Genomic DNA, 12,943 nt, shown 5'->3' on the forward strand with positions numbered 1-12,943 from the left:
ATTTTATTTTTTCACAGTGAAAATGTATCCATCAAAGAATATAATTCAGCTATAATAAATTGAATGACTAGAAAAGACCAGAAAAATGTTCAGTACTATGGATCATAAATATATGTGTAGCATATAATAGGAAAGAAACAAGCAAACAGAAAGAACAAATAATTTTCACAAAGTACCAACATTATATTTTAAGATTTAGAAGCACAAATTTTTTTTTGAAAAAAAATTTACTTTGTATTGACTAATAAAGAGAAATAATAAACATGGAAAATGTATCATATATTGTTTAAAAAGAAATATTTTAAAAACTATGTTTAATTTCAAAAATAATTTTATTTTCAAACAGTCCAAACTAGTTCTTTAACATCTATAAAGGTGCCTATGAATATGAAAAATGGAAAAGGTGTGCTTTTGACCTTGTCTTCTATTTTATTTTTAGCATGAGAATTCTGTGATCTAATATCTCCATATTTTCCTAATTGTGCACATTGTTTTGTTTTGATTGCTATCTCATTTGCTGTAGTCCAATTTTGTAATGCCAATTAACCTTACGTTTTTTAGGTCTTCTTTATTTTTTGTTTGTCTGAGCATTAAGGGTTTTTCCCCTTATTTTCCTTTTGGTGTATCCATAAATATTTTATTTTTCTCTTTTAAATATGTCATTTTAATTTTTCATTTTCCCTCTGATATCTCCTTTCAATTTTGATATAATGAAGTTACATGACATTTTTCTAGTTTCATATACACAGTGATAATCATTTAGATTTCTATATCTCCTATTTTAATATGACATTTCTAAAATAAGATGAAAACTTATGCATGTTGTATACTTGCATAAATGTATTAATAGTTTTATAATGTTTAGGTTTCCTTTCTTACTATGCTGTGCTAGTTAGTGAAAATCTTAAAAGTTTTATACATAGATATCCAAAATGCTTTCTAAGTGCAAAGATCATAATAAAGTATGAAATATTAATTTATAAAGAGGGTCAAATAGAAATTAATCTTTATGAGTTTTCTGTTGTTTTAGTGGATTCAGCTTATAATTTTGGAATTTTGTACTACTTCAAATTTCTATTTTCATATGATATATATATATGTATATATATACATATATATATATTAAAATTTATCCAATTGGATTTTTTAAGTGAGGGATTTCATTTTGATTAAACTTTTTTCTACACACCAGATGGCCCTGGCTTTTTGTTTTTCAGGAAATTTCCTTGAAAAACAGCACAGAAATGATTTATCTAAGTACATAATTGTTATGCTTTATTTTCTGTTTTTAGTTTGATGGGAAATTTCTGAAATAATACATTGCTGTATGAAATGTTATACTGAACTTTGAACTTTAACCGTAAGATGAAGCAAATGACCTACCCTCTTAAAGGTCAAGCTATAAAGTATTCTTATGATGAAGCAAGATGCAGATAGCCTAAGAGCAAAATCTCAACCCCGGGGTTCTTGATGAAGCACGCAGACACTCTGGTTGCATCTCAAAAGCAATATGAACTTCAAGTTATGACAGCAGGCCTTGAGTATTCATTGAAATAGTAGTGGCTACACTGTGAATGATTTAAATGAGTCCTTAGTTATACAACCGCATCTTATAGTGGATTCTTAATGGTTCTTCAAAGTCGCCATGAAATGGTAAGAAATTTTGTGCTTGTCATGGCATGGTGTCATTAACAATTGCAGGAGCCCAAGAAGGGTAAGTGTTGAGGTCAAACATGGGTTCAATCCAAGTGAACATGCCGAGCATCACCACTGCAACACCCAAAATATTAACACCAAGTCCAGCTTTAACCTTGAACAGGAAAGAGCACAAGTCATTCAGAATAGAGAAACAAAACAAAACAAAACAAAAAACCCTTGAAAAAAATCTGACCTGGCATATTAAATCAGTATTCAAGTTTTGTGGTTTTATATTTCAGTCGATGAGTTTCAGGATACCACATGATAACTATCTTTCATCTTCATTTAATTATTATTATTAATTTACCCAGAAACATTCTGTAATTGGAATTTTAGAATGTATCTGTATCTGTACTCATTTTTCTTAGTGTTCCCATTTTTCTCTCTTACATCATAATTATGGTGTCCATTAAACAGTTTCACTTATCTTCATTAAAATAGAGATTGCCAAACTCCTGCTCTTGATCTGTCTTTGTTAGTACAGTGTTACCAGACCATAACTATGCACATTTGCTTGCATATTGTCTCTGGCTGCTTTCATGATCTAATGGCAGAATTGAATATTTGTAAGAACAGACAGTATGGTCCACAAAGCCTCACATATTACAGAGAATGTTTGCTCACTCCTGAATTTTCTGCATAAAACATGGATCCCCAAAGTAAAAGAGGGACACTTATCAATGACTATTATTGAGGTCTCCTTCTCTCTCTATCTAAGCCAGTCATATTTCAGAATCTTATTTTTATTAATCTCAACACACAAACACATACACACACAGCATCACATATATTGTATGAAGCACCTTTCTTTTTACTAGAAAGATATTATGTGACTTCTGCATAGAAACATTTCCAGAATTTTTATGTTTCAGGGATTTAGACACAGCAATCTAGGTCGAAGGAAGGGATCAGGGACTTACCTTGGAAATGGATTTGAATAACAAGCTCACCAAGGGACATTGGTTATACTCTTGTTTGTATAGGTTTGAAAGTTGTTGATGAAAATTGGGCTGTCTAGAATATTCTCAAAGAAGTTCTTAACTGACACTAGTTTTGCATTTGGCAGAAATGTGCATATTTTATCACTTAAATTTACCATTTTACTTGCTCATGAATTAGAACAAGAAAGATGCCTTTTTATCTATCAGGCACTAAACCCAACGTCTTATTTAGGAAAAATGTTGTTGCATCAATATTCGTGATAGCAACCCAGTTAGTGGATGGTGTTAACCCTATTTTTTCCTTTTGCCTGGGTCGAGGTGGATTCTGATCTTGACACGTGAAGTTTAAGTTGTGTTAAGCAATTCTGTTTTTCTCCTTTCCCCCCAACCACTCCTGATGTGTTCCTTACATCTTTATTTGCATGTACAAATTCTAATGCCATGTTCACTACTGATAATCACTGTTATAAACAAGTTCCTAATCAGTCATGTGTACATCTTCCGAAGCAGAACTTAGACCGCGCTTTTCCTGATGGTTGATTAGTGTTTAAAAGTAGAGCTTATTCAAGATATTACATGCACATAATAATGTGTATTGATATGGTAGCTTTTTTTTTTTTTTAGCTAACTCACCATGTCTATAACTTTCAGATGGCCATATGAGAAAACAATGGCATTGGGTGGATTTGCTACTGGTAGAAGGAATGCAAATGAAGTACACAGAGTAGAAGGCAGCAAAATATGAAGAGGGTTCACACGAATGGCTTCAGACTATTGTGAAAGATAAAAAGGTAAAAAGAGTTAAAGGAAAATTTTGAGAGTGGGCACCATGCATCAAAACAAGCACATTTTTTTATAATCAGCTTTCCCAGAAGGAAGTTGAAACCTGAAGGCATAAAATTACACACATAAATGATTATTTAAATATTATAGTCCAATTAATTTAGAAAATAAGATATCATTTATTCCAGACACTAAATAAAAATATCAACCTTAGATTATTATATAGTGATAGCCACTGTGTTAATTGTTTTCATATACAATATAGTTATACATAATATATAATATAATAAATGCAATGCACCTGCATATATATTTAAAATTTTTATGAGATGGCAACTATAACCCCAAATAACACATGAATACACTGAAGTCCAGAGAGGCTACAGCAACTTCTCTAAACATGCATCTAGTGAGTAGGAGAGGTTTGGTAAAGTCTCAGGTTCCTCTGACTCCAAAGCTTCTAATTATACCACAAACTTTATTGCTTCTGTGAACAATATTCTGGAAGGAGAAGTGTCAACATGAGATGTTTAAATCCTAAAGTTGCCAGGAAACACTGAGTCCCCCTTATAGCTGGAAAGGATTGAGAATGGCTCTCTCATTTATGTGTAAATGAAAACAAAACCTGGTCAGAAAGAAGATAAATGGTTCACTTAAAATTATGCTATTTGAACATGGAAAATAGTTCTCTTGAGTCAAGGTCACCGAAGGAAGCATTAATATAAAGTCCCTATAAATTACTTCTAGGAGGCCTACTTAGGTCAACAAAGATTCCACACCACAATATTCAAATAAGCAGTCCAATGAACACTACTTTTTGAAAGAGGAGAACATAAATGGGATAAATAAGATACTCACCAGTGGAGCTAATATTGGGAAGAGGATGGTGATGGTAGCTGGGTTACTGGCTACCTCTGTTAAAGATGTGACCATCAAAGAAGATATCAGAATTATTAGCCATACTGGTAATGAACCTAGAGGAGACAATTTATTTCCTATCCACTTAGATAGTCCTGATACCTATAAGACAAATTTGCAATATTTATTCATTAATAATTCATTTTAATTGGACAGAATTTACACACATGTAAAGCATTATTGGCTGAGAACTTAGTTTCCAAAATATAATTTTTAATTCTGTAACATTTTTTATCGTATGGCACCTCTGGATGGCTTTGGTGTGGAGGACTGATAAGTCTTATTTCAACATTATCAACATGCTTGAGAAAGTTTAAATTATCTTCCCACTTTGTTTTAATTACATTTTAATTTTATATACTAATATCTGTGGGTATTTTCATAACTCACTTAGTACTATGTGATTTTAAGAAAAGAACAGTCCCTCTAGCTCATCTCTCCCTACTCCTAAATTGTGTTAGAGGCAGCAACATTCAATTCTTATTGGCTATTTATAGCTACATTTAGAGACTAGTATAGTTATCCTTCAAAGTAATATTCTAATTATGCATTTTTTCCTAATTTTCAAAAGTAGACATTATTTACTGACTTTCTAATATATTACATGAGGATTTAATTTTCTTACACCATCCACCGTACATATATTGTCTCTTCATTCCTCCACAATCATACACCAATAATTATTGTTAAATCATGATTTAATGCTTACCAATATGATTGTACAAATATTTTTCCTAGCTGAGCCACTTGGCATTCTGGGATAATATTTACTTTTCTTTGATTATTTTCCCAGGAAATAATGCTTCATTCTTTTGTTTGCTTAGTTTTCCAAGTATCTATCACCAATGCATTATATTCTCCAATAAAACTGGAAAATTCTTCCCCAAACAGTTACTCTTATGAGATAATATTTTGTTATTTTATCTTCCCATTTCCTCCCTTGGAGATATCTATTCTGTAATATTCCCTCCTCCTACTCCATCTGGACTAGATAGTCTTTAAATCTACTCAAATAATATTCCAGGACTTCCATTTGCTCCTGTGAGTTCCCTTCTCCCTCCAGCTATGGGAATCCTTCCTTATTTATGTGTTATGCTGGGGGCAAACAGCCTTCTATTAATTCTTGAGAACTGGCGCATAGAAGGTAAATTTTGGGGAATCTTTGTATACCTGAAAACCTTTTTAATTTTATTTTTATATAATTTTTATAGTTCAGCATTTTTAAAATTTGAGATTTGAAATAACTGACATGCTGCGTATTTAAATTATTGGACCATTTCTTGCAGATTTCAGTTGGGCTCTTCAGCCAAATCACATATGTCCAAAAAACTGGCTGCACCCAGATTAGCAGATATATTATCCTGTTTTTCTTTTCTAAATGGAATGGAAAACCTACTTTGTGAGACAATTTCAATGGGCTATTATATAATATGCTTATGACAAACTAGGATTGGCATCAGAAATGCATGAAGTATGAGCAGCATACTCTCAGTTCAAAAACTGGCACAATATCACAGATGTGGGTACCAGATATCCCTTGTTATTTGTGGCTTTTATTTATATTGTTGTTTGTTTTTGTCTATGACTTTTAAATGGAAAAATACTACTATTTATGTGACAAAAATTCATCCTAGAGCACACAGACTTTAAGAATGGGTTTTATCTATGTGCAATTAGACATGGAAAAGATGACACCATCTCTATCCCCAGGGTTTCTGAAATTCTAAATGAAGCACTTTGATATTGGGCTCTTAATAGCTCTCTCAGTATAGAATCTCTATATCTTTATCTATGAGAAATTTCTTATATTTTTTGGGGGGGGGGATGTTCTTCCTCTTAATTTTTCTCTATTTCTAACATTTCTATTGATTTACTACATTTTTATTGGTTTACATTGGTTTATATTTTTTTATTGATGCTCTGCTATTAGCTTTTTGTTTGTTTGTTTTTTGTGGTGCTGGGGATTAAACCCAGGGTCTTGTGCATGTGAAGCAAGCACTCTGCCAATGGAGCTATATCCCTAGCCTGAATGATGCTCCCATATTCTTATCACTCATTTTGAACATTTACTTTCTTTTACTTTTTTATTGTATTTCTGGTATATGTTCAAATTTCATTTTTTAACACTGCTACCATTTTTTTTAATTTTTGCTGTTGTATTTCTCATCTTTAAGGGGCTCTTTTTCGTTTTATGCCAATTCCTTAAAAAAAAAAAATAACGTTCTGTTTCACATCTTTAATGTTTCCAGCATCTCTTAGAGGCATCAGAAGCAAATGTGTGTGTGTGTGTGTGTGTGTGTGTGTGTATTGCTTCACACATTTATTTTTCTTAATTTTTTCTGTTTATTTTTTCTTTGTTTTCGCATTTTATCTTTTGTTTCTGGGTAATGTGTCAGTGCACATTAGTGTAGTGATTCTTGACTACCATTCATTTTAAGAGAGAGAATAAATTGGTGATTGGAAGCTCTTTGTGCCAGGCAAGAACAGCTGAAAGAAAAACTTTATCATAGGCAACTGAGCGTGGGTCATTATCTCATTGGTAGAAGAGCAAACTTTAATTTTCAGTAAGCAGAGAGAAAGAACAGCAGCCTGGCTATTCAGGACGAGGGAAAGCATCCGAGAGACTCAGAGCCCCTTTTAGACTTTAAAGTCATCCTCAGTATAATAAATAGACAAGTGAACAAATAACAAATAAATCAATAATTATTAATAAATAAATAAATAATAAAAATTTAAAAATAAAATGAAACCATCCTCAGTATTCAGCTCTGGCTTGTACCTCAGTTTTCCCCACATCCTTCAGTGTCATCTGCAGCCAGCTCTTTCTGGCTCTTCCAGGATCTCATGGATAAAGCCCCTTGTTTCCCTTTACTCTTGTCTTTGTCGGCCTGCAAATTTCATCTTTCATTTCCTTCTACTTGGACAGTGTCAAATGTCCTCAAATGTCCTCTTTCCCTCTTCTAAACTTTTCATCGTCTCTTGTCTGTTCCTGACCCAGTCATACAGATGGTTTTTGTCTTTGTGAATTAATGCCTTTTTGTTCTGTTCTTTCCAGTTTGGAGGAGATGTGAGAAAACAGTGTTTAATCTTCCATGTTTATTTTGGGGGAAACTTTTGAGGAATGTGTGAAAAGGGAGGAGCATGAGTTATTCCTGCATAAGAGTTTGAAAGTGTTTACCAGTTTGTAAGAAGTCACCTTAAAACAAATCAAGGGAGCCAGGCATGGTGGTGCCCACCTGTAATCCCAGAGACTCTAGAGAATGAGGCAGGAGGATTGGAAGTTTGAGGTCAGCCTGGGCTACTTAGTGAGAACTTGTCTCAAAATAAAAACAATAAAAAATAAGAGTGGGTATGTAGCTCAGAGGTAAGGTATTTCTGAATTCAATCCCCCCTACTAAAGAAAAAAAAAAATCAAGGGACATTTAAGAGAGATATATAGCAGCAAAACCAATGTTGTAGCCATTCTGTCTCCCTGTTTTCAACTAGAAGGGTTTTTTGGCTCTGGATGATTGCCAAACTACTTAGAATTTTGAAGAAAAAATTTTTAAAAATTAACTGTTCCCAAATTGTTTGTAAAACCAGTGTCTACAGGCATATGCCTACAACCATATTTTTGGCTTAAATCTGGCCACTTATGGATAGAGTTATTCTGGGTATTCTTGTAGGAATTTGATTCTGAATACTAGGATTTTTATAGTAAATTAGACCTCCCTCCATGGCTTCCTTAAGTCTCCTGCTGAGAGAGCCTAGTGCATCAGACTAAATCTACACCTTTCTACTTCAGATATTTTTGCTCAAGGGTCTAGTTTATACTTTCAAGGTTATTTTAAATTTCTAGGATCCAGTCTGGACATATTCTGGGGAGGAGAGGTGAGCAAAAGATGTATTAGTGTCAGATTTTCCCATTCTGATTTCCTCGAAGTTCAAATGGGCAGACACAGGAATGGAAATTATTTATTCTGAGAATTCAGAGCTCATTATTGTTGAAATAGTAGAAAAGTGCAATTGTCTCATATTTCTACCATTTCTTTTTGAGTCATCTATGAGAGAAGCCATGTCTAGACCTAAAACAATTTTGTAAAATGCACTCAAAATTGAGACAATTTCCAAGACTTTTATCTTTGACTAAATCCTTTCTAAAAACTCAGTATCTAAATACTATGCAGAAAATTGACAAAAAACAAACAAACAAAAAAAACACAAAAAACAAACTTAGAAGCAATGAACAGACTCCCAATAGGTTACCAAGGAGAGAAGAGAGAACTATTTGTTTTGAGAAATATAAAAAGTTAACCTCTTATAAATCCAAAGGCTTGACCTTCCTATCACCCCATTTCCTTCAATTTGATGATTGAGTAAGGAAATGGAGCTACCATAAGCTTTGAGTATTGCACAAAAGTCTATGAAATCCAGACAAAAGTAGTTTTTAAGTCGTAAAACATTTATAAAAAATTTTTAGAGAAGAGATTTTTCTTCCAGCCACCTTACAATGACCAGGGCAATTAAAAGGGACCAGCACTGCTTTATAATGTCTGGATAGGTCAAAGCAACAGCTGAGTGTTTTCCCCAAGGTATTTTGATTTCTTTCTAAGGCTTGACATAATAGAATATTAGATACCTGCATGAAATTCTCTCTGGGCTTCAGTCAGTAAACACTTATTATAAAATTTGATACTAATTTTATTTCTAATTCTACTTTTTTTGAAAATAGGACCATGACATATTGAAATCCAAGAACGACTCAAATGAAATAAGGTAAAAGTATAACAAACAAAAGTATGTTTCACAAGGTATCACTTTAAATATCATTTTTATGTATTTTTTTCTTACCAAGCTAGTCTTCTAATATTATTGTATGGATTAAGAATTTTAATCTCCTTTGAATTATCTTTTTTGACACAGTAGAACACCATAAAAACTGTTTTATGCTTGTAGCCTATAAAAAATATTGAACTCTGAACTCACTTCATCAGTGTGGTACACTCACTGCATGGTTACTGAAATCTGCATCATTAAAATGACATAGTAAAGCTGAATATGTCAAAAGTTTGAATGTTTCTGTGTTCTTCTTTTGAACAGTCTAGTTAATTGTTAAATATCTTACAGAGTATTACCTCACAGCCATCTGCCAGGGCAAACCCTCCACCAACAAGAATGGCTATATCCCAAGGCATGAATGACTGGAATTCTTTCCAAGTAATCAGTGGAGAGTAACCAAAAGCAACTGAAAAAAAAAAAAAAAGCTACAGTTAAATAGTGCTTAGAATGTGCCACTATTCCCTGTTTTTATCAGTATTCTACATAGTCATCTAACAGGAAGTTTGTAAAATTTCTATAACTTGGAAAAAATCCTTTGGCAATATTTTGAAATACATTTAAGTAGATGATAACACTGTCACTTATAATGCTATTCATTCATTCATTCATTCATTCAACCATTCCACTACTTCTACTAATAACACAGTGAATTAGACTAGACATTTCTTTGTTATGTAGAATATTAACATTTCATTGGCTCTAATAGAATCACTGTACAATTTTAATTATTCTTCACTAAAATTTATTTGGATACTTTATTATTTTTTAAGTCAGGAGAATCATGACAAATTCGTCAGGATTCCATTTTAAAGGTAATCCAAAACTCAGATTAAAAAATTAAAATTGTATTTGTGGAAATGAAAGCAATTATCACAAAGATATCTCCTGATATTTGGGTTCTGAGCTTTCCATTTATTTGTTGATAAATAAGTTCATTTAGGAGCAAATTATCATTTAACATCTGTGTGTAAGAGGCAGCCTTCCGTATGATGAGATTATAAAGTTGCTTTTCAACCTCCTTTTTATCTCCTTCCCCTAAATTGGAACCAAACCAACCTTCACTGATGACTGAAATTTTGCTACAGAATTCCTTAATTGCATTAAGGCCATATATTCTTTCAAAATGAAACATCTCTGAAATGACCTCTTACCTAAATTTAACAGAATATATCTTATCTGCCATTTTAAAAATATGTTAAATGATGAGGGTTCCATGAAGGGTGGATCGGGACAACTTTTTGAGAGAAGGATTCAGATCTAGGAACCAGGGAAGCTAGAGATTACCACATTGGTCCCTCAGAGCTTGTCCTTGTTGGTATTTAGGGCTTTGATTGCTGTGCTTAGAGTCTTCAGGATCTCACAAGAATCAATGCTAAATATTCCACTATTCCTTAACACACATCAAGAATAATCCTAATCTCAAGTGAAGAGCAAAATGCATTATTTAATTCTACATAATGCTCTTCACACATATCATGTCCTGAATATCTGATACATTAATTGTTTATAGAAAGTGATGCAAAGAGTCAGATGGGTCAATCCCATGGCACAAAACACAGTTTCTTTCCAGTAAAAACAAAAAACAAAATACAAACAAAACAACAAACACTGTATGTATCTACTACTCTATTTCCAAACTTACAAATTATTTGTTATGTGTCTACTCATTGACAATATAGGACTCTGACTACTTAAAACATGCTGTGTTACTATAAAGTACAGACACAAATGAATCCTAGGTCTAAGGAGTGCACCTGTGAGAGAGTGTGTGCCCATGTAAATGCACACGCCTGTTTATCCATGGGTTGTAAATACAGTAAATGCTCCCACTGAATACCATTCCTTTTGAATGAATACCATCCCTAGGTTATGGCTATGTGGGATTGAGTTTCTTTTCTTCCATAAGTACTGTGAGGATGTAAATGCTCTTTCTCTTGAAATTCACATCACATTTTCATATCCTCAGCATTTACTATCAGGTTGTCATTAAGAAGTAATGACTTCCAAGTTTTTGTCTCTGTTTGCTGATATTAAGATTAATTATGATTATGACAAGGAAGTTGGTTTATTATAGGTCATGTAGTACTGTTCATACACAGCAGAACCCTAACTATGGTTCATAAGAAAGCCTATTGTTAACTTCTGCATGTTAGGTGATCTCTCTTGTGGGTGTAGGACAAGACGATACAGTGTGTAAATAGGGCATGCTAAGCCAGGAGTTGAGTCATCACGGACATTCCTTCTGTTCTAAGTGCTAACTGAAACTGATGGAATTTTGTAATTTTTTGCTCTTTTGTCAAATTCAATTAAAGTTAGTTATAAATGGTACTTAACCAGTTTCTCCTGTAGGTGTAGTTTTTGTCAGTGTTTTAGCTGGAATTATAAAAAAAAGGAGTCCTACAATTAAGGCAACAGTTGAATCTGTAACAAAACCAGGGTTCCTGAAAAAAAAATTGTGCATTAAAAAATGGCATTAAGAACTAGTGAGTTAAAACATCAATTGATTATGCCAATAGTACTTATTTAACAGGTGGCATAGCTTATTTACTCCATATAATCTGCTCTAAAATCTATGGATTTCCAACCAGATGACACAACTCCTTAGAACCCATCATCAGAACACATTCCCATTGCTCTCATATAGTTCTTCTTATTTTCAATATCACATTTAAATATGCTGACATATTAGGTCAACTGGCCAAATTTCCCTTTTAGGTAAGCTTGCAGATTTGTGAATCAATTTCTTGTTTGATTTGTTTCTTTTAATTATATTTGCAGAAAATTGAGGTTAAAACAATTTATGTAATGGGAAAAAGCCCATAACATCCTGCTCTTGAACTGTGACAAAACATAATAATGATAGAGTCTTCTTAAACTCTTCTATAAACCATAAAAAGGAACTGATCTGTTTTCTAAGACATAACACCTGCTTCTGCAGTTTTATGTCCTAGCCATGTCAGACAAATAAAGCCAACACATTTAATTCTTTGCACTCCAAGAAACTCAGTCAAGAATATTAATTCCTGGGATGGTTTATGAGATGCTCATAAATTATCACTGTACAAATTAAGAGTGACTCAGGAACAGATGGGGGTCTTAGAATCACCAGGCCATTCCAGCAAATAAGACAGGTTCCCCAAAGCCTCAACAGTTAAAAAGCACCTGGAAACCAGAAATAAATGAAACAGAGCATAGATAATTAGAATATAGTTTCAAAAGTCAGTAATATTAACTGAGTGCATTTTCATAGCCTGAGAAGACATGCATATACCATAAGGATTAATTTTCTATACTGTAACTCAGTAATTTTTATATTTTAAAAGCTTCTCAACTCTCATAATTTGCTTGAAAGATCTGAATAAATAAAGAAATGCCGCATCTTTCCCAATCTAACAAATTTTTAACAGGTTCTGTTTTCCTTAGACTTATTTTCTTTCATTTTGAATCAAAGCCTATCATAGCATAATTTGTTCTATAAACTTGACCAACACTAATAATTTACTTTCTTATTTTTTATTTTAGTTATAAATTTTAGTTGAATTTTTGCCAACTTGGGCAAGGCATCATGTAACTGCAGTTTGCTTTATATGAAAAGACACATTGAATTCTGTCCAGGTTCAAACAGATGGAATGAAAACATTAGGTGGTAGCTATAAATCTTAATATATCAGGCTAGGTTAGAAATTCTAAATGTCTAAAACCTCTGAGTAACAAATATATTCAACAGAAAATATATTTCAAATAAAATCAAATCATAAATATTGAATAATTTATTTTTGAAAGAC

The 12,943-nt window shown here is 32.8% G+C and overlaps 1 protein-coding gene across 1 annotated transcript in view; it reads right to left on the reverse strand.

Annotated features, from left to right (window-relative positions):
* Window positions 1–1,672: 1,672 nt before the first annotated feature.
* Slc13a1 (solute carrier family 13 member 1) overlaps window positions 1,673–12,943 on the reverse strand; it is an 86,225-nt gene continuing 74,954 nt past the window's right edge. Inside the window, exons 11-15 of the mRNA XM_026388727.2 lie at window positions 11,493–11,599; window positions 9,455–9,564; window positions 4,281–4,442; window positions 3,273–3,410; window positions 1,673–1,810 (exon numbers count right to left, since the gene is read on the reverse strand). Of these exons, the coding sequence (XP_026244512.2) occupies window positions 1,673–1,810; window positions 3,273–3,410; window positions 4,281–4,442; window positions 9,455–9,564; window positions 11,493–11,599 (655 nt within the window). The remainder of the gene's footprint in view (window positions 1,811–3,272; window positions 3,411–4,280; window positions 4,443–9,454; window positions 9,565–11,492; window positions 11,600–12,943) is intronic.

This window comes from Urocitellus parryii, chromosome 3, assembly GCF_045843805.1.
Source record: "Urocitellus parryii isolate mUroPar1 chromosome 3, mUroPar1.hap1, whole genome shotgun sequence".
Lineage (NCBI taxonomy): Eukaryota > Metazoa > Chordata > Mammalia > Rodentia > Sciuridae > Urocitellus > Urocitellus parryii.